Source organism: Miniopterus schreibersii (assembly GCF_964146895.1).
Source record: "Miniopterus schreibersii genome assembly, chromosome: 4".
In the NCBI taxonomy this organism is placed as follows: domain Eukaryota; kingdom Metazoa; phylum Chordata; class Mammalia; order Chiroptera; family Miniopteridae; genus Miniopterus; species Miniopterus schreibersii.
Window position 1 is genome coordinate 80,000,265 of NC_138105.1, and position 27,672 is coordinate 80,027,936.

The window sequence follows — 27,672 nt, forward strand, 5'->3', positions numbered from 1 at the left end:
AATGCAAAAGGTTTCAAATAGGGCAAACGCAGCATACATTAACTCCCCCAAGAGACCAACCCTTCCTCTCCCCAGCCTCAGATAGCTTGGTGGCGGCATTCACTAAATGGGAAATAGTATCTGGTTGCTGAAAGGACAGAGGCCTGAGCTTCTGGGCAACGTCTGTCAATTCACACTGAATCGATGGAAGGGTGGCCCACATCAGCCGGGTCTCACCTGTTCTGGACCAAAATCATCAGGAGCCTTTCCAAAGTGCTATACAAAAGTGGGCTCATTCGCTCTTGCTCTTGGAGCAACTCAATTGCCCGTCTGATGGTCACTGTCAGACAACCAGTCATTATCAGTGAGAGCCAGTCAATCACTATCGCGCCGGTTCGCTGGTCAATCAGTCAGAACCCAACTGAATCCGTCCTTGTGGTGGGTCGTTCGACCTACGCGTCCTTCTGGCCATTGGAACCCTGCGTATTTTATAGGGGAAATCTCCGCCTGCGACAGAATCCGTCTTCAGGCTCCGCCCCTTCATAGTCTTATCCAACCATAGGTCTCTGCTTCACAGGAGTTCCCGCCCCCTGGGTCACATCCAGTTACAGACTCCGTTCTTTAGAAACACTGTCCTATCAGAGGCCTAGCTCTCCAGGAATTCCCCGCCCCCTATTAGGCCTCGTCCCTATCGGAGACCTCACTCCAAGGCCCGCCTCCCTTGGAAGTTCTATCCAATCAGAGTCATTTTCTGTCCAACCTGGCCCCCGGGGTCTGATTGTCCCAGGCCCACGGCGTTCCAGGCAGACGTGACGGATGACACCATCAAGCCGCGCGGAAAGAAGGTCACACGAGATCCTTCAATATGGCGGCGGCGACGCTGCGGAAAGGCTTGTGCCGCTGCCCGCGGGTGAGCAGACTTGTAGGGTCAGGGGGAGGGGAGGTTAGGAGGATGGCTGACCTTAGGGAGCTCCCGGCCCACGACCTCTAGGGCCTCCTCCTCAGGCCTTTGGACCCCTCGGCCCTTCCCTGGTCTCGGCGAGAGGCTTGGAGTTGGGTTGTTCGGTCAGCTGAGGCCGAGGAAGGGGACCCGGAGTGAGGCCTGAGTGTGGGCGCCGAGCGTGCCGGTCGTTGCGCTGGGCTGAGCAGGAGCGGATCACCGCTCCTCGCCCCCTGGTCAGACCCCATGGGGCTGGCGCCTAATGGAGAAAACGTAGCGAGGAGAAGGCAAAAAACCACGACAGTTATTGCTCACGTTTATATGCCAGGTCCTCTCCCGAGAGCATTTCCTGCATAGCCTCTCCTGTCCGCCCGTATGAAAGTGTGGGAGGAAAATCTTGCCCTTGCTAAGAACTTTGTCTCAGAGTTGCGGTGGGAGGCAGGGCGTGTAATGTTCACTCAGAAAATAGAACTTTATGTTGCGCTTGCTTATCGCTGTTTCACAGGTTAGGAAACGGGGGACAACCTGGTTAAGCAACCTGCCGGCAGTCTCAGAGCTACTGGGGTGGCCGACCCCTTCCAAAGCCGAGGTCATTCAGACTCCAGAGCCAGATTCTGGAGGAAGGAAAATATTTCATTGGAACCTGAGTGCCTGGAGAAAGTTGTCTTTGATCCTGAACTGACTTTTTTTTCTTGACTTTTGTCTTTTGAATCAGGGTTTAGAGGTTGAATTTGCATGTGTTTGGATTTGAACAAAGAGGGAACCAACCTCAGGTTTGGCCCTGTTATGGGATTTCTCGCCCAGATTAGCCGGGTCTTCTATTTCAGACTTGCTGAAGTCAGTGGCTCCAGGATCTATGGAGAAGTAAAACAAGTTATTGCAACTCCTTAGAATTAACTTAGAGTAGCTGTAGGAGATAGTGGCGTCTGTATAAGTTTGGGATGTTGCCTACGGTGTGGAACAGGGAGAGGAAAGGCCCATAGAATGTGGAAATAAAAGATTGGTTCTATCCGGTCATTGACATCAATGTACCTGGCCCCCCGCTGGGTTCTAGGATTGCAGCATTGAACAGGACCTGCACTGGCCCTTCTCTCATGGAGTTTAAGTTCATTATTTGGTAGGAGAAGAAATGCCTTTCACATGAGGTTAGCGGCATCTTTGCCCAAGTGACTTCCTAAGTTGCTCTGCTTGTAGCCTGACCCTGGACCAGGACATGGTAGGTTTATTCCAGGGTTGTGCCTGGTACAATGAGTTATCAGTGTTTACCTCTTTTTTTTTTTTTTATTGATTTGAGGGGGTAGGAGAGAAACATCAATTTCTTGTTCCAGCCCTGGCTGGTTTGGCTCAGTGGTTAGAGCATAGGCCCTCGGACCGAAGGGTGGTGGATTCAATTCCTGGTCAAGGGTACTTATATCAATTGCAGGTTCAATCCCCAGCCCCAGTCAGGGTGCGTGTGGCAGGCAACCAATTGATATGTCTCTCTCACATCAATGTTTCTCTCTCTCTCCCCCTCTTCCCTCCCTTTCACTCTCCCTAAAAATCAATGGAAAAGATATTATCCAGTTAGGATTAAAAACTAAAAAATGATAATAAATTTGTTGTTCCACTTATGTATGCATTCATTGGTTGATTCTTGTATTATGTGACCTGACCAGGGATCGAACCCACAACCCTGGCTTATTGGGACAGTGCTCTAACCAACTAAGCTACTCAGCCAGGGCTATCGGTGTTTACCTCTTAATGCCCAAGTCTCTGGTCTTACAGGACCAGCAGAAGTCGGGTGGGCTTGCCTGGCTGACGTGGCTCAGTGGTTGAGTGTTGACCTATGAACCAGGAGATCTCGTTTCTATTCCTAGTCAGGACACATGCCCAGGTAGTGGGCTGAGTCCCCAGTAGGGGGTGTGCAGGATGCAGCTGATCAATGATTCTCTCTCATCATTGATGTTTCTCTCTCTCTTTCCCTCCCTTCCTCTCTCTGGAAAAAAAAAAGTGGGGTGGGCTTGTGAGAGAAGACTGCTTGCCATCAATATTGAGGCTCAGCCTGCCCATTTTCAGACTAAGGGATTAAATCAGGGGTTTAGCCTTGTTCCACCACAGATTGGCATTTCCTGGGACACATCTGGTTTCCCCCAAGTTCAGAGGCAGGAGGGTAGAGATGGTGGTAGATCCAGTGTTTTCTCTTTCCACCAGGTTCCACTAGCTTCTCAGAATGTGGGAAGATTGTAGAGCATCTAGTAAGGGGCAGGCATGCAATAAAAATTGGCAAATGAGTCTCAGGTGACTCCTTTTTTTTTAGTGTGGCCTACTTACATCCTAGTCGCCCTCTTATCTGAATGGATCTTTCTCTTTTCTCCCCCAATTAGAGATGCCTTGGCAGTGGAGTTCTGTCTAGCCACAACCTAGTGCCACTACCCCGTGGTACCTATCAGATATGCCGACCAGATGGAGAGCTGCCCCTGGTGAGTAACTCATGACACGAGCAAGCAGACAGAGGAGGAGGCCAGAAAAATCAGAACTAGTTGACAGGAGAGAGGGCTGCCCATATTGCCAGGGGCATCTGATTGGCAGGCATTCCATATCCAAGTCCTTCGGAGTTACAGAGCCTAGTGTCCCTGGTCCTCTCCGTATCCCCAGAAGTGCTCAACATTGTTAGGGATAGGAACCCTGCCTCACAAAGTAGCATGCTGTGTCAACTCTGATGGCTAGAAAGGGATCCTCTATGTTTTCTACCAGTGGGTCATTCACCGAGCAAGGCTGTTCCCTTTTCTAGGTGACAATCCTGTAAGCATTTGAGTAGTGTCACCCATCATATCCTGGGGCTTAGTTTCCCCAGGCTACATCTCCATCCTTTTTTTTTTTTTTTTTTTTTTTTAAATTTTATTTTATTTTATTAATTGTTTTTCATCTTCACTTGAGGATATTTTTCCATTGCTTTTCAGAGAGAGTGGGGGGAAAAGGGGGAGAGAGAAAGAAAGAAACATCAACTGGTTGCCTCTGTGGGGATCAAGCCAAGGTATGTGGCCTTGGCTGGAATCAAACCCGGGACCCTTCAGTCCACGGGCCGATGCTCTAACCACTGATCCAAACCGGCTAGGGCTCCCCCATCCTTTATGTTGTTCTTCACAGTTAGCATTTTCTAGAGCTGTTGCCCTCCCTTTTACTCCTCTTTAACCATGCTTCTGTTGGTACCTCACCACCACAGGGAGGAAAGCCTAAAACCTGACACTTCCCTAATCTGCATTGGGCAGCCCACTCTCCCTTTCCAGTCTCATCTCAGCTGTTTCCATGCCTGCCTCGCTCAGGCGTTTTCTCCCTGATCCTCTCCTGGTGCTGGTACAGGCATGAAACAGGCCCTGTGGCCATTCCCCTTACTTGTCCAGTCCCACCTACCCACCTGCAGTTTGTAGCCCCTGAGTGAGTGGCAGGGCTGCTGCAAGGTAGCATGGTCCCTGATAGTCTTAGAACTCGGAGTCCCATGAAGAGAAAGGCTGGTCAGGGTGCATCTAGACAAGACAGCAGCCTGCGAGCAGCAGGCCTGGCCATCCTTCCTGTGGAGTAGCCCCTGGACTTGTCAAAACTTACCCTGGGGCTTGACAGGCCAGGGAGGCAGTCGCCTGAAACTGGGAAAGTGAGTCACCAACCATGGCAGCATACTCAGCACATTGTGGTAGAAGTGGTAGGAGCAGCTGAGCACACTTGGCCACTTCACCATGACTTGACTCTCCCACAATAATTCTTTAGGCATTCTCTTTTCTGAGCTTGCTCTTAGTTACATAGGTGCCAAAGCAGGGATCTAAACCTGGCTCTGTCTGACCCCGAAGCCTATGTCTTGAGCATTGTACAACACTGTTGCTTATGCCTGGAGCAGGACCTCTTCTGGCCTCCTTAGGGTCTGGCTGGCCGCTGGGTGTGTTGGGTTTTCTGGTGGAGGGGAACTTTGAGTTTGAGCTCTCGGTGACTGATCCTATGGGCCAAGAGAGGGAAGTTTGGACCAGGCCCTTGGGTGACACCTAAATCCCAACTGGGGACTTGGGAATAGCACCAAAGGAAGAAGTTACCTGGCCCCAAATGCCCAGGGAGCAGAACCCTATGCCAGCTCCTTTGGGATGAGGGGCCACAGAGTCCTTTCAACTTCAATTTTGGGTCATGGGCCCCTTTGGTGTTGACCTTGGCCTTGGGTGAGCATGTTTGAATCCCCATGAGGATTCCAAGCTGGTCTGTATCTTGCTCAGTATTTCCTCTGTTGGAGAAGGTGCCTGGCATTTTGTTTTTAATAGACTTTATTTTTTTGAACAGTTTTAGATTTACAGAGAAGTCGAGCAGAAATTACAGAGTTTGCATATACCTCCTCTCCCACTCAGCACAGTTTCCCTCTAATTCACATCTTGTATCAGGGTGAGACATTTGTTACAACTGGTGAGCCCATATGGATACATTATTAACTGAAGTCCATAGATTACATTAGGATCACTCTGTGTTGTACATTCTATGAGTTTTGACAAATTTAATCATGAGCATTCACCATTATAGTATTATAGAGAATAATTCCATTGCCCTAAAAATCCTGTGTTTTGCCTGCTTATCCCAAACCCCAACCTCTGGCAACAGCTGATCCTTTTATTGTCTCCATAGTTTTGCCTTTTCTAGAATTTCATAGAGTGGAATCAGACTGGTTTCTTTCACTTAGTAACATGCTTTTAAGTTTCCTTCCTGTCTTTTCATGGCTTGATAGCTCATTTCTTTTTATTGCTGAATAATATTTTGTTTCTGGATGTCTCACAGTTTTATCGCCTGATGCTTTTTAAATTTTCATGTATCATTCATTGTTAAACCTGTGTAAACAGAGGGGAGAAAATTAAAAGTCCTTCATTCCTTTTATATCTTTCCAGTCCAAATCCTATTCTTCTGGAAACAGAAAAGGCTTTCTCTCTGGCTTGCTAGATAATATCAAACAAGAATTAGCCAAAAACAAGGAAATGAAAGAAAGTATTAAAAAATTCCGAGATGAGGCCCGGAAGTTGGAAGAGTCAGATGCGCTCCAGGAAGCCAGAAGGAAATATGTGAGTCCCTTTGCTTCGTGTCTTCCTTAGTGGGCACACTTGCTTTCAGAGCCAGGATTTCTCTGGTCTCAGTACATGGAGCTAAGGGCGGGTGTAATTGGGGGAGAAGTGGCTTATGTGGAGATAAGGTGATCTCACTGATAATAGCTGCCTAGGGGACAAGAGTGGGTCGCCCAACTATCCAGTTCCTCAGTGAGATAGTACAGCATCCTCTAGCATTGGCTTCTGGGAGCTTGTGAGAAATGCAGAGCCTTATAGCCCTCTCTACCTGCTGGGCTAGAATCTCCATCTCCACAGGCCCCCTGTGACCCCCTTGAGCACTGGGTTCAAGGTGAGCTGCTCCTGAGAGCCTCCCAATCATGGTCTCTGGGCAGAATGGGCAGAAAGTGGGTTAGGTTGCTTGTGTAATTACTAATTACCACTGCTACCTCTTATCAAGTTGCTGCCAAACACTCACCACTGTGAATGAGGGCGCGGGCACTACCCCAGGCCCCTTGGTTTTTGTTCTTTTGGCCCCCCTCCCAGGTTTATGCAAGCCCTGTTCCCTCTGAGTGTCCCCAAGTCTCTAACATGGATGTAACTACCTGTGTGGGGATTCAACCCAAGGGAAGATCACCCTTCCTTTTCATTAAGGAGGGGAGTGGGCTGAGGGGTCCTTTGGCTGCAGAGCACACTGAGGTTGGGTGGGGTGGTTGGGGTGTGAGAGACGCTGCAGTGACTGGTGGCTGGGTGGGGGGCAAAGTGAGGCAGGAGAATGCTGACTTGCTGACAGGCAAGACCACATCCTGTGACCCAGAGAAAGATACAGGGCTGGGGCTTTCTGCACTCAGGAGGATCCCAGTCGGTCTTCAGCTCCTGAGACCCACAGAAGAGGCATTGGGGCAATGAGGGGCTCTTGGGATGGGAGAGAGGGAGGTAGGATGGGGGGAGTTTGGGGAAGGGAGAGACTGCTGAGAAAATGCTTCTTTGGGCCTTTGGCTGTCCAATAGCTGCTGTATGGTAACAAAAGGAAACAACATCTTTTCTGTAGAAAACCATTGAATCTGAAACCGTGCGGACAAGCGAAGTGATCAAGAAGAAGTTGGGGGCTATCACTGGCACTGTGAAGGAGGTAATGGCCTCTGGGTCCCCTTAGTTTCCTGGCTGTAGATCTCAGGGCCCATCTGTGCCTCACCTCTCAGGAAAGCGGTGCTGGCAGCCATGGATGAGCAGGCATGGGTCAGGAGCTGGGTGGCTAACAAGGGGAGAGCCAGTCTGGCCTGGAGACTTCCAGAGTTCAAATACACAGCACCCCTCAAGAAGGAGGGGAAGTCAGACTCGCCCACCTGCCAGGCAGTTTACTACTTAAGTTAGAAGTGAACAGGCCACCAGCCAAGACACGAGGATAAAATAAAAGGTTTTTTCTGCCTGCCTACAAAATAGAAAGGGCCTGGCCAGGCGTGGCTCCGCGGTTGAGCATCAGCTTAGGATCCAGGAGATCGAGGTTCCTTACCTGGTCAGGGCACATGCCCGGGTTGCGGGCTTGATCCCCAGTAAGGGGTGTGCAGGAGGCAGCCAATCAGTGACAACTCTCTCATCATTGATGTTTCAACTCTATCCCTCTCCTTTCCTTTTTCTGAAATCAATAAAGATATACTTTAAAAAAAAAAAGAATGGGAGGGGACACTTTGCCCCCAGGGGAGGGTGGATATGGGAGTGACACCCCCCCAGACGATGTGGGACTTTCTTCTTGGTTCTGTTCTTTCGGGCAGAAGAGGAGGGGACAGGGCTCTTCCATTCTGGGCCCAGTACTGGGCACACCCTCACCTTTCTTACTCCCTCCCCCTGGGCTGCTGCTCCTGTGGAATCCTATGAAGACTTAGGGCTCCTTCCCATTCTGGGAAAAGGCCACTTGACCCAGAGCCCAGAACCCCAGAAATTGTGAGCAGTATTCTCGAATGTGTGTGTCTAAGTCTTGGGGCCTCAGGAGCCTGATGAGTTCAGAACGCCTGTTCCCGCCCACCCTTTGGAAGATAAGGACTGGCCTTAGTTCCAGGGGAGCTCCTGTGGGTCCCCATGGGGTACTGTGCTGACACTCTCTCCCTTTTCTGTCTCAGTAGAGTCTTGATGAAGTCAGTAAAAGTGACCTCGGCCGGAAAATCAAGGAAGGTATGGAAGAAGCAGCCAAGACTGCCAAGCAGTCAGCCAAGTCGGTGTCTAAGGGTGGGGCCTTCAAAGCCCTCTCCCAGGTGAGTTAGATGCTGGGGCCTGTGCCGAGGACACTCTGGGCTCTAGATTCTCTGAAGCTGAAGCCAGAGTTCCCATCTCAGAACTCAACCCCAGAGAAGGCTGTCTGCACTGAAGGGAGTGCAGTGGGACTGGTGAGGATTGCCCACTCAAGGTGCCACGTCCTGCTCCCCTCCTGTCTGGGTGACCTTGGGCAAGTCACAGCCCCAAGGGAGCTGCAAGTTAATTCACTGAGAGCCTCTTGCCCGCTCTCAGCTGCTAACACCCTGAGCTTATGTACATAACCCATATTGTGCTGGGGGTGGCTTGAGGTCCTGAATTCATCCCAATAACAGTTGTTGAACCTTACCACATGCCATGCCCTCTGCTGGCCATGAGAGCCACAGAAGAAAAACATCTGAGTTCTTGCTCTTGAAGGATTTGGGGGGGACAGGTAAGGGGACAGGCAGTTTCTTAGTGACATGTGACAGAGGAACACACAGGGGAGGGGTTGCAGACAGAGCAGATCCTGCAGAGGAGTGTAAGCACAGCCTGCTTGGGGTATCCCATGTAACGACATGGTCAGAGCAACTGTGGGGGGTGGTCAGAGGGAGGCTGAGGGAAAGCAGAGACCATTGGAACGCTCCTGCAGGCCACTCAGAGGACTTTAGGTTTCCTCCAGAAAGTGATAAGGAGCTGAAGAAGGATACAAGCAGACCTCAGAGAAACTGTGGGATCGGTTCCAGACCACTGACTAAAGCTAATACAACAATAAAGCCAGCCGTAGAAATGTTGTGGCTCCCAGTGCATACAAAAGTTATGTTATACTATACTGTAATCTGTTAAGTGTGCAATAGCATTATGTCTGAAATCACAATGTATATACCCTAATTTTAAAATATTGCTAAAAAAAAAATGCTGACCATCATCTGAGCCTTCAGCAAGTTGTAATTTTTTTGCTGGTAGACGTTCTTACCTTTAATTTATAAAAACCATATCTGCGAAGTATAGTAAAATGAGGTATGCCTGTATTGGGTGAGAAGAGGCACAGCTATCCGGTCTGGACTCTGGCCTGAGAGCGTCTTAGGAGACCCTGATGCAGCTGCCCTTGCGGGGAGGAGAGGGAAATGGGTTTCAGTGATTTGGAGAGGTGGATCCACAGACTTTGGGTCTGCTTGAATGGGCAGAGTAGGGCAGAGGCAGAACTTAGGATGCCCCTCAGGTTTCCAGGGAGAGTGAGGTGTTGGTCTCAGAATCTGAGGGTCATCTGGGGGCAGGAGAGGCATGCCTGCTATTCCTGGAGGGCAGGGGCAGAAGTCTGGCAGAACTGAGGTCTCCCTGGAGGTTCAGGCATGTTGTTGCCCTGCATCAGGCCAGGTGAGTGCTCTGGGCCAGGTGACCAAAAGACCTGGGGAAGGTGAGGCCCCAGGGTGCCATCAGGCCCGAGGTTGGCGTTCACAGCAGACACTCCCTAACTTAAGGCACAACTGCACCGACTGACATTGATCTGTGGGTATCAGGAAGGTCCCCAGTACCCACCCTTAGCTGCTTGGCTCTCCTCCAGGGGGTGGAGTCAGTGAAAAAGGAGATCGATGAAAGTGTCCTGGGCCAGACTGGGCCCTACCGCAGGCCTGAGCGGCTCAGGAAAAGGAACGAATTCGCTGGAGAGAAGTTAAAGGAGGAGAAAGTGTTTGAGCCCAACGAGTAGGTACCAGGCTGGCTGGGGATCCCCCTCACTGCCTCCCTTCAGGCTGACAGAAGTCCCACCCAAGTCAGTTACTGAGTTTGTTTTCTGCTCCAGGTTCCCTGGCTCCCTTGAGAGAATTTGGGGGAGGGTAGGTGGTGGGAAGGGGAACAGGGAAGGCAGGAGGCTGGGTCACCGCAGCCCCTGGGCTTGGGTCATCCTGCTGCCCCCTCCCTGCAGCAATGGGCCTGGGCCCAGTGACTCCATGGCTGCTGCTCACCAGCTACCCCATCTTCCCCAGGGATGCCCTGGGGGTCGTGCTGCACAAGGACTCCAAGTGGTATCAGCAGTGGAAGGACTTCAGGGACAACAACGTGGTGTTCAACCGTGAGTGTTCATGTCACCAACACTTGACTGACAGCAAGGCTATGATGGGACATTTACTGAGCACTTCTCAGGCTCTGGGCACAAGCCAGATCCCCATTTCACAAAGGAGGAGACTGAGTCAGAGAGGACCACTTTTTTCTGCAGGGTCATTCAGTGAATGAGTAGTGGGGCACTAGCCTCTAGGTGGCCATTGGGCAGGGACATTGCCATTAGGGCTGGGTCACTGTCTTGGCCAGTGTCAGAGCTGGTGGTCACAGCAGGGTGGCCAGGCACAGCGGCCTCCCTGATGGTGTGGTTGTGGATTCTGAGAAACACTCCCTTGTAAGGAAGGACGGAGGTTGGGAACCCTGATGCAGATAGAGCCAAAGCCTGCTCAGGGCCCTAGAGTTACCTGCTCTCACTGGGATGTGGGGCTTCCCAGTTGCTGACAGAGTGGGGCCGCACCGCACCAGAGGCCCGTGTTTCTGTATCTGCACACTCCCCTAGGCCCACAGCTGAGCTATCTCTGCAGCCACTGAGGTAGGTTGGCTGCACAGTCTCTGCACAGCTGAAGAAGCAGGCTCAGAGAGGTCCTCTCATTTACCCAGCCTGTGTCTGGGGCAGTCACGCAGGGGCCACACGAGCTCCCAAAAGTCAGGACAAGGGATATATTTCTGGAAGGGAGCCCTGATCCCTGACCCCATCTCCTGCAGGGTTCTTCGAGATGAAGATGAAGTATGACGAGAGCGACAATACATTCATCCGGGCGTCCCGTGCATTGACAGACAAGGTCACAGACTTGCTGGGTGAGTGGGTGGCTTCAGGACCATTTTGCCCCACCCCCACACCCCTGGCCCTCCAACAGGGAGGGGTTCCCAGCCCCCTACCTACTCCTGGCTTGGCTGCCCCCAGGGGGTCTGTTTTCAAAGACAGAGATGTCAGAGGTGCTCACGGAGATCCTTCGTGTGGACCCTGCCTTTGACAAGGAGCGGTTCCTGCAGCAGTGCGAGAATGACATCATCCCCAACATCCTGGAGGTGGGTGCCCAACCCCGAAGGCCCCTCCTTGGGTGTCCTCACCGCCCTTCCTCTGGTGTGCCACCAACCCTGAGACCAGATCAAAAGTTCCTCCAGGGATGTTTAGCTAAGGAGGGTGTTTTCTCAGCAAAGACAAGGCTTCAGTCATCAGAGCCTGAGCACCCCTCACTCCCAGACCTTGTCCATCAAGTACCTCTAAGAAGGCATCTGTTGCCCATGGCCCCCTTTGGTCCTGGTGATGGTGGCCCTCACCCATGGTGTATGTCTGCCCCTAGGACTGAGTCTCTCTTTTCATCTCTTGTTCTCTGCCTGAAGCTATTCCCTCATAGCTGCCAGGGGTCAGGTGTTTGTCTGCCAGGTGCTAGAGGCCTTTCAGGAGTCAGGGAGAAGCTGGCTGCTCGCTCTTGGGGCAAGCCATGAGGAGGGCTTGGGGGGATGCATGTGAGCTCAGGCCAGACCCGCAGGGCAGGGAGGCCAGACCAGGGCCACTAGAACAGCAGGGGGCTCTCTTCCCTCTTCCTTGGTAAGTCTCCCTAGGAATCTTTTTTTTTTTTTTTTTTTTAAATCTTTATTGATTTCAGGGAGAGGGAGGGAGAGAGAGAGATAGAAACATCAATGATGAGAGAGTCATGGATCAGCTGCCTCCTGCAGGCCCCCCAGCTGGGGATCGAGCCCGCAACCCAGGCACATGCCCCGACCGGGAATCAAACCCCGATCGCCTGGATCCTAGGTCGATGCTCAGCCGCTGAGCCACGCCCGGCCGGGCTCCCTAGGAATCTTGAATCCCATTTTCTTGTCCCCTTGCCCATCCTTTGGCTCAGAAATGAGGGGGGGGGGCTTGCTCAATGTCCCCCCCTCCATGAGGCCCCTGCACAAGGTCAGCTGCCTTTTCTCTGCCCATTCACAGCCCCCAAGACGTGGCTGGAGCCTGGACAACCTCTAGCCCAGCCACACCAAGCCTTTAGGAAGCCCCTAGTAAGATGAAAGAAAGGCCCTCAACTCCATGTGGATGCCTGTCCCCCCTGCCTGCCACCTCCCTCCCACCAGCCTCCATGTGTTCCCCTCTCCTTCCTCCGATTGCCCAGGTCCCTCATGCCATTTGGGTAGGGCTGGGCAGAGATGGGAATGGGGTGATTCCTGAAAGCAGCAGTCCAAGCTCAGATAGTTTCTTCCGGGTAAGGGTGGCTCAACACTCGGCCTACCTGCAGTTTCCCACAGGCACTTGGCTCCCCTTCCTTCTCTGGGCTCCTCCATGATGCTCCTCAAATCCAGCCCTGACTCCAGATTCTTATAGAAGCAGCCCCCACACCCCCTCCCTATTTGGGCCTGGCCATCCAAAGCTTTATCCCCAGGAGAAGCAGAAAGCAGCTTCTCACCTCCTTGGCTCAACTTCCCTGTTAGGGTGACAGCCTGGCATGCTGCCACCTTCCTTTTCCTTCCATCAGGCCCTTGGGGATCACCCTGGGCTACCCTGTGGTCACATATGCAGAGACTTTGCTCCTAGGGGCCTGGGGAAATGGCACCCCCTGCTGTAGCCTGACTCAAGTCCCCTGCCCTTCCTCAGCGTGGGGAGTCTGCAGAGGAAAGGTTCTCACTAGAGAACATTCTTCAAAGTTCTCCTGCCTCCAAAGCCCACTCTCATTTTCACACTATTTTTTTTTTTTTTGTCTTTTCCTTTTTAGGCTATGATTTCTGGAGAGCTTGACATTCTCAAAGACTGGTGCTATGAAGCTGTGAGTACTTTCTTTTTTTCTATTTAGGCCAAAAAAGAAATTACAGTTTGGAGATCTGCTGGGGCAACTAGTCTGGAAAAGGCATTAGACGGCCTGGTGTCCTGATTAAAGGGAGGTTCTTATGTTTGACATGCTTGCAAGCACAGACCTTTTTGTCCCTTATGGACATCTGTGCTGTGGGCTGTGCCATGTAACTTGCAGGACCCACAAGGGCTAGGTGGCTGGTCCTTTCAAACTAAACTCCTAGTCAAGGATGTCCTTCCAGCTTGCTCTTCCTTTCCTCACTTGGCCTAAAGGATGGCCTGGGGCTAGGGCAGTCCTCCTGCATTGTCATCCAGAACCCTTCCTCCATCCTAATTCTGGTTTAAGAAGGCTCATACAAGAGAAAAGTGATCCTAAGAGAAGCATCTGAGTAAGATGAGGTTTCAATGTGGCCTCTCTGCCCTGTTTCAGGTGGCTCTAAGTGACATAAAGCAAGGTCCCATGGCCAGGATGGCCTGGGGTATAGGTTGGGCACCCAGGGGTCAGGTAGAAATGGACAATGAGTAACTCTGGGTTACATTAGATGTTCGCCCGGAGCCCAGGGGTGCTGGAGAAAGAGCAGTTGGAGGCCCCACTGGCCTGTGTCACCTTCCTTCCCTGAGCCAGTCACACCATTGTCCCCATTTCGTGGGGTGCAGCTTGAACACAGTAGCAGCATTCCAGGATACACAGAGCGCAAGATGAATTCATTAGCTATTCTTGCTTCAAGATCCCAGAACACAGATTAAAATAGACATTGATAAATTTCCTGCCTGGGAAGGAGCCATGGGTCCTGATGAGACCCCACTGCTCCCGGGAGTCAGGGCTATAGGTCCCAGGGCCACAGGCAGTGCTAGGCTATGAGGAGGCAGGTCAAGTGTCACCGGGAGCACACTGTCTGCCCTGTTCCTGGCAGCCTCCTTGTCCCCTCAGGGTTTCCATCTCCAGCCACCTCGCCTCACCCTGCTCACTTCCTGACCTATGTCTTCATGGGGTGTTTTCTTTCATCTTCTTTGTATTAAGCAATCCAGAGACTTTTTTGGCTGATTCTATTCTGTACCAGCTCAAAAACAACTTGGAAAAAATAGAGAAGTCAGATTTTCTTTTTAAACACCCCCCTGCACAGTGACTAATCCAGCAGTCAGTTACAAGTGGTGTGTGTGTGTGTGTGTGTGTGTGTGTGTGTGTGTGTGTGTTTTAACTGTGGGACCATTAGGACATGATGGATTCTCTTTGCCAGAGAGCTGCTGGTGCCCCTGGGAACACAGCTGAAATCATAGCTGCTCACAGAAGTGTTTTTTAAATCTCACAAGAAGTAGGATGGGCTCTGTATTTTTTTCTCTATTGGAATGTCTCCCATTGTGGTTGCCTGTTGCGATATGAGGCTGCACATGTCCCAGAGGCTGTGTTTTGTGCCTGGGAACAAGCATGAGGGGATTAAGAGTGTCATTTGGAGCTCCACTGTCTCCATAGGAAGAACAGACTGCCTGTGTGGTCAACTACTTATGAAGGGCTAGTCAGAATAAGGCAGTTAGTTTCAGAGCCACCCATGGGTTAGGGCCAACCCTACTGTTTGATTCTCAGCGAAGACGGAGTGAGGTAAATGTGGGAGCATTTACGATCAGCCAAGCAGGCCTCAACCCTGCAAGTGCATTTTAGGTGGCTTTCCAGGAGTGTTACCTACTTCACTGATTAATACTACTTTCATTTGGTAGTCCTGACCTAGCCCTGTCTTTATAATGAGAAGGAACTGTGTGACTTGGGCCAGCAAGTGGGTGGCACCAGCCTCTGTGCTTGGACCCATTTTCCTGGCATCTGCTACTCCTGGCATAGCAAACGCAGGCACCATGGCCATTTCTGGAAGGTGCAAGAGCTGAAATCAGGAAACTGCTCGTGAGCCACCTGCAGGAAGTGTGTCTCAGGATGCTGGCACCAGCCCAGGATGGGCAGGCATTAGCTGGTGCACCAGCCTTTTCCTGTGGTGGTGTGGCTTGGGCTTGGGTGGTCCTCAGATGGGCATGTTGGCCTCTTGTTGCAGACTTACAGCCAGCTGGCCCACCCAATCCAGCAGGCCAAGGCGCTGGGCCTCCAGTTCCACTCCCGTATCTTGGACATTGACAATGTCGACGTAAGTGCCTCTTCTGGGTGGGCTGGGTGGACCCTAGGGATGGGAAGGTATACTGATCAGCATGAGAAGTGAGCTGGAGGCGTTCCAGCACAGGTGGGCACTTTGATTAAGTGACTGAAGGGTCTCTTGCAGTGAAAGTTTTCCATAGTCCTGTGGTTGGAATATTCTTAGGCAAGTAGTGGGCGTCGGGGGTGCTGCTGCCCAGACATCAGGGTTTCCAGAGTCCCCCAAGGCGGTGGTATGCCTACACCTTCACTAGGAAGGCTAGGGACTTTGTCAGCACTTCTCAGTCTGCTGAAGGTCTGCTCTGCCACAATCACCCCAATTTCCTCCCTGTTCTGGGCTGAAGGCTTGCCAGTGCCAGCTTCCCTCTCCCCACTGCTTATGTGCCAGGCACCCAACTTTGTGAGGTCCTTATGCCCCCACATGGCCTCAGTCTGGGGACCAAGGGACTGCCAGGGTGTTGGGAGCCCACATGGGTTTTTAGCAGTTCGTACTCTATCTCACAGTGGAGAGCTTGGACTTGTCCGTGGGAAGGGTCTCCTGGGAAATCCCTACCCAGAAACAGGCCAGCAGAAGGTGACAGCCTTGGAGTACTGATTGGAGTGTCTCCTCAGTGTCCCTCCAGGATGATGAGTTGAAGTGCCAGGCCTTCTCCTGACAGCATCCCAGGAATGGGGGTCTCCCCATCAAGGGGAGCAGCAGGGAGGCGGCAGGGAACCGTTCAGTGAGGCCCACCCACCCCGTTTGCTCCCCTTACAGCTGGCCATGGGCAAGATGATGGAGCAGGGGCCCGTGTTAATCGTCACCTTCCATGCCCAGCTAGTGATGGTGATCAAGAACCCCAAAGGCGAGGTGGTCGAGGGCGACCCGGTGAGTGAGGGAGGGGGCTAGACAGAGCAGGCAGCCATCCCAGGACCAGCTGGATGGCAGCGGCCAGCCACCTTGCACTGGTGGCAGTTCGGAGCCAGGAGTTTCTGTGACTGGAAGAGGACAGCAGGGTGGCACCTTGAGAAGTCCCAGGGCCCGTATTGGTCCTGGTGGAGTACAGAGGGCAACTGACCTGTCCCGTTTTACCAAGTCCTGAGTTTTAGACTCTGTCCCAGCCTCTGCTCTGAACCCCAGACCCACACCCACACCCCAACACCCCTCCCTGGTCCTTCCCAGCGTTCCCCATGTCCTGACCTGGCAGCCTCATTCTGCTGTGCCGCTCTCTGCCCCCGGGCCCATACCCATTACCACTCCTGCAGGACAAGGTGCTGCGCATGCTGTACGTGTGGGCACTGTGCCGGGACCAGGATGAGCTCAACCCCTACGCTGCCTGGAGGCTCCTGGACATCTCAGCTTCCAGCACAGAGCAGGTCCTCTGAGCTGCAGCTCAGAGGTTCCAGGCTGTATCATTGCAGGGCAGCTGCACAGGGTGGGAATGATGTCCACCTGTGGCAACAGACCTCTGGGGACAAGCCTGTTAGCTCTGGTCTACTCTCTGCCAGGGTGGCTGCAGAACCAGCTGGACAGGGAAGGGCCAGGGACTGTGGAGGGCTGCTTCCCACAGTGCCAGCCCCTGCACCCCCCTCTGCTGCTCAGGGGCTGCTGGCAGGGAAGGTTACCAAGACATACAGACCAGACAATGCCAAGAGACTCTGGCCCAAGGATTCCTGGGGATGGGGTGGTGGGGCCCACTGGCCACATTATCCAGGCCATTTTAGCTTCATTAAAAAAAATTAATAGTGCCCTTATTAACCTATATGACTGAGATTTGGAAGTGATAATAAAACACCAAAGTGCAGGAGAGCAACTTGGGTGGTCCAGGATGTCTGTCAATGTTCTGTCTGAGTGAGCCAGGTGGTCATGGGAGGCAGTCAAGGTCACTGAAGGAACTGGGGACCTAGAGGGGTGTCTTGTTTGGTTAGGAACCTGCACCTCTGTGGGGGAGGAGACCAGTGACGGGAAAAGCTAGAAAGGTTTTCCGTCACCTGGTTGGGGTCTTTGAGGGTTGGGGTCTTTAGGGCTGGGGGAGCTTGAGCACCCATGAGTGGTGCTGGGGAGCCATTGAGATCCCCCAAACGGGAGTCTGGGCGAAAGATTCATCGTGGAAAAGGGGGGTATAGGGGCTAAGATCTGGATGGAGCATCTGGGAGCATCTGGGGGTGAGGATCATACAGCTCAGCTGGGCCTGAGAGCTGTGATCCTGAGACCGGGGCGGGGTCGCTGCCGCGCGCGGCTCCCGGCGCAGCCTCCGCCCCCGTCGCTATGGAAACAGCCGAGGCGGCCAGGCTTGCTAGAGCCTCGCCCGCCTCGGTCTCTGCTGCTCCAGGGGCGGGTGGGGTGGGCTGATCCCGGACTGCTGCTGCTGCCGTCACCACTGCCAGGGAGAGGCCGAGAGCCCAGCCGGCGTGGGTCCCGGAGGAGAGCACTGCTGCCCGGCGATCCGTCCCAGTCGCGGTTGAGGCTAGGGTGAGGGGAACGGCAGGGGTGGTGGGAGGAAGGAGTCCCCGGGACGCAGAGAACAAAAGACAGCGGGCGGGGACCGGGAAGGACTGCGCCGTGGCACCTGTTGGGTGCTGGCCGGCCAGGTCGGGGCTCCGTCTCTCAGCGCCCCCACCTGCACGGAGTTGTGTCCCCGCGTGGTGGTGTGTCTACGGTCGGGGCAGCGGCATTGTCGGAGACCAGAGAGGGGGGACGGGTAAGGTGGGATGGAGCCGATGTGGGAAGGCACAGCCTCATCCCCGTTCCCCGGGCCGACCCCTTGTCTGCAGGGCTCGCGGCGATGTGAGCCATGAGCACGACCTGGACGCTGTCCCCCGAGCCGCTGCCGCCGTCGACGGGACCCCCGGCGGGCGCGGGGCTGGACGCCGAGCAACGCACAGTCTTTGCCTTCGTGCTCTGCCTGCTCGTGGTGCTCGTCCTGCTGATGGTGCGCTGCGTGCGCATCCTACTCGACCCCTACAGCCGCATGCCCGCCTCGTCCTGGACCGACCACAAGGAGGCACTCGAGCGTGGCCAGTTCGACTACGCGTTGGTTTGAACCACCTCACCCTGGGGTGGCCTTCCATCGGGTCGGGGCCCACCAGTCTGTTGTGGGGTGCCGGTCTGTTGTGGGGTGCCGCCGGCCCGACCACCCTCTGGATCCCGCCCCAGAGCCCAGCCCAAGGAGGAGGGCATGAGAAGGCCAGCCCCTCCTCCCCCAGACCCCTCCCATATACTCAGGCCTCTGCCGTCATCCCTCCCCGCAAGCCCGAGCCCCACTTCGTGCCTTTTCCCGCCCTGTCCTCGCCCCCAAATTCACCGATCCCCACAGCGTGTAGGTGACTCTGCTATTGTCCTACCGCCAGCATAAATGTTATGTCGGTTCCAGGATAGGGAGACTCCTCTGTCCCTCCCTTCCCCTGTGGTCTGGCCATCCCACTAGATACCCCGTAAATGCTGAACCCCTCCTTTGGCTCCCTCCTGGACCCACGGGGTGGATGCTGCATACCAATATGCCCTGTGCAGCCTGGCCTGAATCCCAGCGTGAAGAGCAACAATGGCTGCTGTGTTCTGTGGGGGCAAAGTGCGGCAGACTCACTCCCGCCCCAGTCCAGTCCCCGGTTTATATCAGCACTCCCTGCCCCTAGTCACCACCTCTGTAAGCCAGTCACTGGCAATCCTGCCACCTTCCCCCTGATTCCTCCTGCCACACCCCCACACCATCTCCCTGCTGCCCATGCCCTTCTCATGCCTTCTCACTCCTGCCTCTGAGCTGATGGTAATAATAAAAGCTATTATTGAGCACTTACTTGAGCCAAGCAGCAAGCTGAGTTAGCATCTCTGCGAGTGCTTCAAAGACACCCAGACCCACACTTTGGGGAACTGGTATGTCACCACCTCAATATCCCTAGCTCCAGGCGTAGCCAAGACACCTTCCTCTTTCCCTTGACCTAGGGAGATGGGGCTGTGGGATGGACTTAGCTGAGTGGGCAGTTGGGATGGGGTGCCCGCAGCCAGCCCTGGAGGTGGAATCCAAGAACTGGCATGGCTTCCTGCTGTGATGACTGCATCTTCAGCTCCAAACCCCTCTCACCCTGGCCCTCCTTCCCATCATCATGTGCTCTTGGGAACCTGGGGGTGGGCTGGGGGCGTGATCATGGAGTGTGCTGACTCCATTCCACAGCCCACCTGGGAGATGTGTTGTGCGCCCTGGAGGAGCCGTGTGCAATGTGTGGAGAGGTGGTGAGGGTTTCTATAAAAGGAAGGCTGAGTGAATGCACAGGCTCTCAGAGGACTAGTTAGGCCTGGGGGAATGCCATCCCATGAGAGGACACCTGGTTCCTGCCCCACCCTCCCCAACCAGCCCCTGAACCCGTACCCTCCAAGGCTGATGGAGGGGGTACCCCTTGCAAGGAAACCCAATAGTACTTCCAGGAATTTGGGGCCTTTCACAGCAGCTGGGACTCTGTAATTTACCCAGCCCTGCTCTTCCTCCTCCCCTGGCTTCCCCAAGGTTACCTCAGGGGACACTCTCTCTAACCTGCAACATGGGACAGCCCACCCGTAACCCTCGGGCCCCCAGCGTTGGGCTTGGCTCCTAGCTGCCCTGTTGGGAAACCAGAATATCAAAAGTTTACTAAGGGAACTTGCCGTCAGAAGCGGCTCCACACCAGAAGGGAAGGGAGGCGTGATATATATAGCCAAGTGGCAACAGGCACACTTGTTTATGCAAGAACATTTCTTTTTTTTTTTTGCAAGAACATTTCTTTCAGGTGATATGCACCCACCCCTTCCAGGGTGAGCTGGTGGTCTTGGTGACTATCTGGTTAAGTACAAAGAATCATTTTGCCCAACACGCCCTCACTCTGCTGGTGTACCCTCTCCATCTGTATGATGTAGTCACCCTGCTCAGAAAACCTTTCCCTGACACCTGTCAGGCTCAGGCTTGTCTTGACCCTCCATGTAATCACCAAACAGGTCACTCCAAACAGCTCTGGAGCAGGCCTGGCAGTGGTAGCCTTTGGGGAACACACCCTCCTCCCTGGCATGCCCCCCTTGGTCCCCAAGACTCTAAGCTCTGTCTCTCCTACCTGACATCTTCCTCTGTACTTTAAGCCACATCTGCCACCATTTTTGTTGTTGCTAATCCTCACCTGAGGATATATTTTTCCCCATTAATTTTTACAGTGGAAGGGAGTGGGGGGGAACATCGATGTGAGAGACACTGACTGGTTGCCTTCCGCATGTGCCCCAGCCGGGGCTGGGAATCAAACCTGCAACCCTTTGGTGGGTGGGCGGACACTCTAACCACTGAGCAACACCAGCCAGGGCTCTGCCACCTTAAGTCAAAGGAAAAAGAGCGAGACAACCCTTACTGGGTAGCTCAGTCAGTTAGAGCACCATCCTAATATGCCAAAGTTGTGAGTTTGATCCCAGGTCAGGGCACATACAAGAATCAACTGAGTGCTTCAATAAGTGGAACAAATCAATGCTTCTCTCTCCCTTCCTCTCTCTAAAATCAACTTTCAAAAAAAAGACTGACAACTTTATTCAGTTATAGGGCATAGGCAACAGGATGTAGGAAGGGGGAGGGACCAATGGGGGGATAGTATTTGATGGTAGTTTTAGCCCAGCCATCTGGATGCCCCCACCTCAGTTCTGTGGCTGAACTCTTATACAATTGGGCTTCCATTTCTGAGACCCCCTGCTGTATGGAACATCTTAAAGGCCACTTGGCACTGCACACCGAATCAGGGGCTTTCCACTATGACCAGATCCTCATGAATACCCAGTGCCAGCCCAAGCAGAATTGAGGGCCAGGGGTTCACAGAGGTCTGGTATGTCCTCTGCCTGCTGGGCCCCTCACTTCGCAGGGGTGGCCACCTGGCCCAGAAGTTCCAGGGGCACCAGAAATGGGTTCAGGGGGCAGACCCCAGCTGCTTGCCAGGCAGATCTCGGTTTGCTGGGCCTGGCATTCTCAGGCGCCTGAGGGGTGGCCTGGCTGGCCTCCTCTTGCCCTCTAGAACCAGTTCCACAATCCTCAGCTCCTGGTCCCAGGCTTCCACTGCTGGGGTCAGACTGGGGGGCCATCAGATGTAGGTATGTATCCATCATATGCTCAGCCAGAGCTGCACAAGGCAGGTGATGCAGCTCATCAGGAAGTGCCATGAGCAGGTCAAGGACCACAGCTGACTCTGGTGGTGGATGGAGACAGGAGGGGTAAGAGGAGGGCAGGGCTTGCTGCCTGGGACCCTGCCACCACAGCCCCCGCTCCCCCCCCCCATTCTTCTCACCAGCTGCGGAAAGCTCAGGGCCATGGCAGCTGTGGGAGATGGATGACAGGTACTTGTAGATCTTCTCAAAGTCCACTTCAAGGTCTCCCTCAGTAGAGGGGCCAGCCAGGAATTCAGAAGGTGCCTCAGAAGGAACCTCAGGACTCTGGTTCTCCTGTCCACTAGGGGTGTTAAGGGGCAGTAGTTTTCCACGTGCCTGTGTGGGCTTGGAGGGCTTGGAGTGCAGGAGGCTGATGGGCTCCACAGCCGTGATGGTGAGCGCCTGGCAGGCAGACAGATCAGGAAGAGAAAGACAGAAGTCCTCCCTTCAGCCACTCCCCTGCCCTGCAAACTGTGCTAAGCCCTCCACCTGCTCACCCAAGGAAGGTGTCACATACAGAAGATGGCCTCAGAGGAGGGATACTGAGGTTCAAGGTGTCCAGTGACTGACCAGTCACAGAACTAGCAAGAGAAAGGGCCCAGGACACAGACCCATAATTTACTTAGGCTCTTATGTATGACCCTGTCCCTAGGGACACCCCTTCCTCCCTAAGGGATGGCTGTACCTGTGAGAAAGCCACAGTCAGGGCTTCCTCCAGTGGGCCTGTTATCTTCTCAGCCAGATCCATCCATACCTGGGTGGGGCAACCAGAAAGTACATGGTCAGTCTAGGGATCAACCCTCAGGAGTCCCCCAAGCCCTGTCCTTCCTGAGGATCCTCTGACCAAATTATCTTCCCAACTCCCACCCCATCTACCAGGGGCTGCCGTTGGGGAGCCTTGCCCTGCCTCACCTCGATAGGGGCTGGGGGCTGTGTTTCCAGACATCTTTGACCCTTTAGGCCACCTGGATGCACCCTCTGAATGGCTTCCCGGGCAACACGGCCCTTGAGCTGCTGGAGGAAATCTCGAATCTGGGGAAGAGAAAGGAGACCAAATGGGCCTTCTACAAACCCAGGGCTGGTGGAGAGAGGCCAAAGATCACCGCCTGCTCCAGAGCCAGCCACTGCTCCTTGCCTCCTGCTAGCCCGATGTTAAGGGTCACAGCGGCTCTGCCCAGGGTCTGAGGCAAAGGCCCAGGTGTGACATAAAAATGTAAGGTCGAGGCCCATGTGGCTCCCGCCGCAGTACTACCCTATTCGCCTCCGCGCTTCGTCCACTCTCCCCCATTTCCTGATTCTCATTTCAACCTCATTCCCGCCCAGTCCCGCTGTACCATCCGCCCCCTTCCGCTTGGTCCTACTCCGAGTTCGCCCCGCCCCTAAATTTTGCCTTCGCCCCGCCTCCGCCCCGCCCCCAACCTCCTGTATGCCTCGCCCACGCCCAGCCTTACGGCAAAGTTCGCCCCGCCCCCAGGCTCGCGCTCGTCCCGACCACTCCAGGCCAGTTGTCTAATCCTGGGACCCACCCAGGATACACCTCAGGTCTGCCGCCAGCCTCGCTCCCTCCCGAGACCCCCTCACCTCGGCCTCGCTCCGACCCGGCAGCTCCCTGGCCAGCTCGACGGCGTCCGGCTCCGGCTGGCCCCGCCGCGTCTGCAGTAGTCGGAGCAGCTGCCGCTTCTCGCGGACGCCCCAGACGGCGGTGCCAGTCACCTCCCCCAGATAGCGCGCCGGGGCAGCTCGCCGCCGTTGTGGGGGCTTCATGCCGGTGAGGGCGGAGTTGGCGCTCGAGGACCGCTTCTCTGGGGGCGGGGTTACGGAGGCCGCTGGGGCCAAAAAGCACCGCGCCGAAGCGGAAGCAGACGGAGGCGTGGCTCTGCGTGGCTAGACGGAGGGAGTCCTGCGGCTGGGAAATGATGGAGAGGCTGGCATCCGAACTGCAGGGGGCGAACGTGATCTGGTCATCCGCATTTTACCTCATTTGTAAATTGGAGACGAGACCTTAGATCTTGTGCCCTCTCTCCATTTCTGGACTAAGTCTTGTGAAACTCCGTGTGCTTTGCTTCTAGAAGAGGAGTGGGCCCTAGCCGGAAGGGCAGCTGCCCAGTAGTAGCCAAGAACCTGGGCTGTGGGGTCACCCAGCCTGGAGACCTTGAACAAGTGATTTAGCTGTACCCAGCCTCAGTTTCCTTATCCGTAAAATGGAACTTGTCAATGCTCAGGGGAGGAGTTCGGATAGGAAGGATCTAAGGAGCTCTAGACTTGACAGGAGAGGAGACTGGAGCAGAGGCCGGAGGTCGAGGCTCTAGCGAGGCCCGGGTCAGGGCAGTGGGAAGAGAGCGGAGAAGGCCTGGGTTTGGGAAGATCTAAAGAGGCAGATGGTCCGGTGCTGGGGTGGAGGAAGGAAGCGGGATTTAAAACTTAACCTGGTGGGGTCGGGTGCCCCTTTCTGTTTAGGACAAAGCGCCCCTAGGTCTCCCCTGGTCCCTATCTGCACACAAGCATATGGGCGCATGAGCCCCGCCCCCAAGCTCTACCCTTCTAGTCTGGATCTCTTCCAGCCCAGAATCCTCCCAGTCCTGATGCTAAGTCTCCACTTCCTGCCCCCCACCAAACCCTGCACACAAGCATACTTCAGAACTCAGCATGTCAAACCAGATGTTTATTTTGAGCCCAGATGGGAGGAGTGAGGGGCGCAGGGTGCAGGGATCGTGGTCCGTGGGGTCCGAGGTCGCCGGCGGTCGATCCAGACTGGCGAGTCTGGTCTGACAAGTCTGGCTGGTGCGTCTCTAGACCCTGCTGGGGGCGCACCATCCCTAGAAGGGGCGATCCAGGCTACCCTAGGGAGAGGACACTACGCAGGCTACCTTCTCAGCTGATCATTGGCTTCCCCCATCAGTCTGTGCTCAGGCGTTGAAGATGCTCGGTCTGAATCCCGAATTCTCGCCTAGTGCCCTCGGACAGAGCCCGCAGTCCACCACAGGTGACCCACTGCCTGAGCTTGAATCCCACCCAGCTCTACCAAATTTTGTGATTTCTAATAAATTACTTAACTTCAGAGAGTGCCTATTTTTCTCATATCTAAAGTGGGGATTATAATAGTATCTACCTAAAGGTTTTTATGAAGATTAAATTAGTTAATATATGTAAAACATTTAGAACGCTGCCTGGCACAGAGAAAGCGCTATGAAGAGTCATTATCACCACCTCCCTCCTCCAGCTCTCCTATGGGCTCTAGGTTACATCCACACACACACACACACTTACCTGCCTCACTGGGGTCTTCTGGGCTGCGGGTCGCTAGGCGAGGCTCTAGGGGGTGGGCCGGGAGGTAGGGGCGCTGGAAGGGAGAGGCAGGCTGCGGAGCAGTAGGGGTTGCTGAACGCTGGCCCCGTGCAAGGGTGCCCCCTGGGGGCTGCTGTGGGCGTAACGGACGCAGGTCTAAGGATGTTCAGGCGCCGCTGGCTGGGATCGTGGCGACCCTGAGTCCCGAAGCGCTAGAATAGGCTGGGGACCGAGTGAAGATCTGGGCGGGCCGAGGTTGGTACCTGAATGCGTGCACACAAGGCCGAGTCCCGCGACCAGCGCGGCGCCCAGCAAGAAGGCGGCCACCACTAGTGCCACCACTGGTGCGGGCTCAAGGGCCACCGGGGCCGACGCAGGAGGCTCCGGGCGTACAGCTCTGCTGGGGACGCCTTTGGGTGGCCCTGTGGGGAGTACAACGCTGAGACTGGGACCAGGCCCCAGAAATCCTCCCCATTCCAGTTCTCCTGCCCCAGGGACCCCCCCGCAGAGGACTTCGTGCTCACTGGGGGGCGGCCGTGGCACCGTGACAATGATGGGCTGCGTCAGCGTGTGTAGGTGGGGGCTGTTGGTACCCAGACTCTCAATTCTGCCACTGCTGGCGCTGGCGCACGCCTCATCCTGAGGCAGACACTGGGAGGAGGGGAGGGAAGAGAGGGATGTGAGGGCCTCGGGATCCAGGGGCTGGTCCCCAGGGCTCCCAAGAGATCTAAGTGTCCAGCTCTCTTTGCATCCAGAAGTCTCACCACCAGACCCCTAGAAATCCCGCCCCTTGGGGGTCCCTGAGCCCAGCCCATAAGATATATAAGCAGCCAGCCACACAGCTCCTGAAGAATCCAAATTTCAGCTCCTCAAGGTAACAAAACTCGGCTCTCTGAGCACCTAACCTGTGAAGTCCAACTTTAGGCACCCAGAGATTTGGCCCCTTATGTAGCTTTCTTTATCCAAACACCCAACCCTGGAGGGACCTCAGAGCCCCTCCCAAGGGAATCCCAGTGCCCCGTCCACGAGGGAATTCAGTGCCTACTCCCTGTCCCTAAAAACCCTTGCGCAGAGCCCTTCCGGGTCCCTCAAACATCCTGCACCCAGCCTGAGAGAGACCCAGCGCCTAACCCAAGCTCCGAGGGGTCCATGTCCCAGGCGCCCTAACCCCGAGTCCCCAAACCCCGAGAGCTCCTCCCGAAGATGCTGAAGGCCCTCCCGAGCCCAGCCCGACAGTCCCCAGGAGCCTAGATTCCCTGTCTCGCGCCCGCGCACCGGCGATGGGGGCAGCAGCGTGAGAGGTGCAGGAGTCTGGTGGGCTCCCTGGAGGCGGCGGCAGCGGCTCAGCTGGCAGTGCAAGAACTGCACAGAGGCGTTGAAGACCGGGCGCAGACGGAAGCTGAAGCGGGCGGCCCCAGGGCGCGGTGGCGGAAAGGCGACGGAGGAATCGGCGGGGCAGCCCCCGCGCAGCAGCGCCAGGGTGGGTCCCGGGGCCGGACGTGAGGAGGGTGTCACCCAGCAGCGGTGCAGGGCCAGGCCCCAGCGCGGGGAAGAACGGGCCAGGGCTGCCTGGGTGGGGGGTGGAGTGTTGCCTTCAGATTCGGCAGCCCCCACCTGCCCGCCCCGGCCCAGCTCATCCCAGGTCCACACCTGCACGAACACGCGGCTGTCCGCCGGGACCTCGAGTGGCCCCGCACGGCGCTGGAAGGCGTCCTGCGTGTCCGACAGCTCTAGACTGAAAAGGGGTCGGCGCAGCCACGACCCCGGCGCCGCAGGAAACGGGGGCGCTGGCAGGGGAGGAAGAGTGGCACAGAGGAGGAAGTGCGGGCTGACCCTTAGGCCCTCAGGCAAATAATTCAACCTCCAAGCCTCCTTTGAAAAATGTAAGCAGTAGAGAATGCACTCACACTAGGCTCCTCGCCTCCTTCACTGCGGTTGGGACAGCAGCTATGATGTACTCCCTGGAGACCCGTGGGGCATTACAGCCCAGCAGCTGAGGCTGGGAACAAAGCTGTGCGCCCCTGGTGCGGGGCTCCCTTCCCTGGAACTCCATTTCTTCCCCCACAGTGAGCAAGGGAATTCCAGACTGGGAAGGGGGTAAGGGGCCCAGGGACTGCAGCACAGCCAGCTTGGGGCCAGGACTGTGCTGGTCCCACCCTTCCCTTTCCAAGGGGAGATAGGTGCTGTCACCAACGAAGCCGGGAGGAGGAGGAGCGGGGAGGTGCTCTCTCCCACAGCCCTTCTGGCACAGCCCAAGCCCAGCCTGGCCACCACGTTCTGGGGCTTTTTCATTTGTTGATTCCTCACTCCCAGGTTGAGGGCAGTGGCAGCAAAGGTTAGAGGCACCAGGGACCACCACCAGGGGTCTTCTAAAAGTGACAGGCATGCACTTGCAGTGCATACATGGCCATACAGATGTCTGCCTTCAGGAGGTGCTCAACAGGGTCCTTGTCTCTTAAACATTCATGATGGCCCCCATACACATCCCCTAAAAGCATATGCACAGACCCCTTCCCTCCCACAGTCCTTGGCCTCAAGCGGCTGCTGAGGACTTTTAAGTTGGGGATCCCAAAGAACCTGGAAACGGGAGACAGGGGTAGACCCCACTGCCCACCCACCCATCCGTTCCCCCAAGCAAGATAAATGGGAAGTCCAGAAAGGGTGGCACAGGAATGGGAGCATGAAGGCATATATATCTACCAGTCCCTACATACCAGGTGGCCCACCAAGCAAGGTGGAGATCCCTGGGAGCAGGGCCAGCAGGACTGCGGTACCCAGCATGCTGGACTGGCTGCAGGAAGTGTGTGAGGGCCAGAGACAGAGGCACCAGTCCAGGCAGCACCCAAGCCCAGGAGGTAAGCAGGCGGCCCTGTCCTTGGCTGGGCAGCCACTCCGGGAGGCAGAGAGCGGGGGTGGCAGACTGAGGGGCTGACACCAGAGCCCTTATCCAAGGCCTGCCAGGGATTAAGAGCTCCTCTCCAGCAGAACCTGTGGCTATTGGGGGTCAGGTGTCTCTCCATACTGCCTGCTTGATATTGGGCAAATCACTACAAAGACCACACTACCAGCCACAACCCTGCCTCAGTTTCCCTTTTGATGCAGAGACCTTAT

The 27,672-nt window shown here is 55.1% G+C and overlaps 4 protein-coding genes across 8 annotated transcripts; 2 read left to right on the plus strand and 2 right to left on the minus strand.

Moving 5' to 3' along the window:
* Positions 1–752: 752 nt before the first annotated feature.
* TIMM44 (translocase of inner mitochondrial membrane 44) lies at positions 753–16,892 on the plus strand. Of its 2 annotated transcripts, XM_081133941.1 has the most exons (13): positions 753–889; positions 3,283–3,378; positions 5,809–5,979; positions 7,010–7,090; positions 8,079–8,207; positions 9,749–9,888; positions 10,170–10,255; positions 10,948–11,040; positions 11,147–11,271; positions 12,954–13,004; positions 15,064–15,153; positions 15,916–16,026; positions 16,404–16,892. In XM_081133941.1, exons 1-13 carry the CDS (start codon positions 845–847, stop codon positions 16,521–16,523), a joined length of 1,338 nt encoding a protein of 445 aa, XP_080990067.1. In that variant the 5' UTR covers positions 753–844; the 3' UTR covers positions 16,524–16,892. The 2 variants fall into 2 exon arrangements, with proteins under 2 accessions (XP_080990067.1, XP_080990068.1); XM_081133942.1 differs by lacking the exon at positions 3,283–3,378.
* A 628-nt stretch (positions 16,893–17,520) lies between these two features.
* CTXN1 (cortexin 1) lies at positions 17,521–18,933 on the plus strand. The gene is made up of 2 exons (XM_081133943.1): positions 17,521–17,610; positions 17,913–18,933. The coding sequence occupies exon 2, from the start codon at positions 17,933–17,935 to the stop codon at positions 18,179–18,181; it is 249 nt and encodes an 82-aa protein (XP_080990069.1). The 5' UTR covers positions 17,521–17,610; positions 17,913–17,932; the 3' UTR covers positions 18,182–18,933.
* Positions 18,934–20,657: 1,724 nt separating this feature from the next.
* On the minus strand, positions 20,658–24,673 carry SNAPC2 (small nuclear RNA activating complex polypeptide 2). Of its 4 annotated transcripts, XM_081135937.1 has the most exons (6): positions 24,544–24,673; positions 22,858–23,182; positions 22,189–22,308; positions 21,962–22,030; positions 21,417–21,678; positions 20,658–21,317 (listed from the first exon to the last, which is right to left on the minus strand). In XM_081135937.1, exons 2-6 carry the CDS (start codon positions 23,038–23,040, stop codon positions 20,986–20,988), a joined length of 966 nt encoding a protein of 321 aa, XP_080992063.1. In that variant the 5' UTR covers positions 23,041–23,182; positions 24,544–24,673; the 3' UTR covers positions 20,658–20,985. The 4 variants fall into 4 exon arrangements, with proteins under 4 accessions (XP_080992063.1, XP_080992062.1, XP_080992065.1 ...); XM_081135936.1 differs by lacking the exon at positions 24,544–24,673 and having other exon boundaries at positions 22,858–23,937; XM_081135939.1 differs by lacking the exons at positions 22,189–22,308; positions 24,544–24,673 and having other exon boundaries at positions 22,858–23,110.
* TGFBR3L (transforming growth factor beta receptor 3 like) lies at positions 24,477–27,429 on the minus strand. Its single transcript, XM_081135935.1, has 6 exons — positions 27,276–27,429; positions 26,212–26,348; positions 25,837–26,130; positions 25,086–25,263; positions 24,825–24,983; positions 24,477–24,616 (listed from the first exon to the last, which is right to left on the minus strand). Exons 1-6 carry the CDS (start codon positions 27,340–27,342, stop codon positions 24,549–24,551), a joined length of 903 nt encoding a protein of 300 aa, XP_080992061.1. The 5' UTR covers positions 27,343–27,429; the 3' UTR covers positions 24,477–24,548.
* Positions 27,430–27,672: the final 243 nt, after the last annotated feature.

Bases quoted from the DNA above. Each gene is read 5' to 3' on its own strand.
- CTXN1 (XM_081133943.1), top strand. From the start codon at position 17,933: ATGAGCACGACCTGGACGCTGTCCCCCGAGCCGCTGCCGCCGTCGACG.
- TIMM44 (XM_081133941.1), top strand. From the start codon at position 845: ATGGCGGCGGCGACGCTGCGGAAAGGCTTGTGCCGCTGCCCGCGG. The intron at 5,980-7,009 runs GTGAGTCCCTTT...TCTTTTCTGTAG, and splicing joins AGGAAGCCAGAAGGAAATAT to AAAACCATTGAATCTGAAAC. The intron at 15,154-15,915 runs GTAAGTGCCTCT...CTCCCCTTACAG, and splicing joins TGGACATTGACAATGTCGAC to CTGGCCATGGGCAAGATGAT.
- TGFBR3L (XM_081135935.1), bottom strand. From the start codon at position 27,342: ATGCTGGGTACCGCAGTCCTGCTGGCCCTGCTCCCAGGGATCTCCACC. The intron at 25,264-25,836 runs GTGCGCGGGCGC...CCTGGGGACCAG, and splicing joins CGCTGCTGCCCCCATCGCCG to CCCCTGGATCCCGAGGCCCT. The intron at 24,984-25,085 runs GTGAGCACGAAG...TACTCCCCACAG, and splicing joins GGTGCCACGGCCGCCCCCCA to GGCCACCCAAAGGCGTCCCC.
- SNAPC2 (XM_081135937.1), bottom strand. From the start codon at position 23,040: ATGAAGCCCCCACAACGGCGGCGAGCTGCCCCGGCGCGCTATCTGGGG. The intron at 21,679-21,961 runs GTACAGCCATCC...TCTGCCTGCCAG, and splicing joins TGACTGTGGCTTTCTCACAG to GCGCTCACCATCACGGCTGT. The intron at 21,318-21,416 runs GTGAGAAGAATG...ATCCACCACCAG, and splicing joins CCCTGAGCTTTCCGCAGCTG to AGTCAGCTGTGGTCCTTGAC.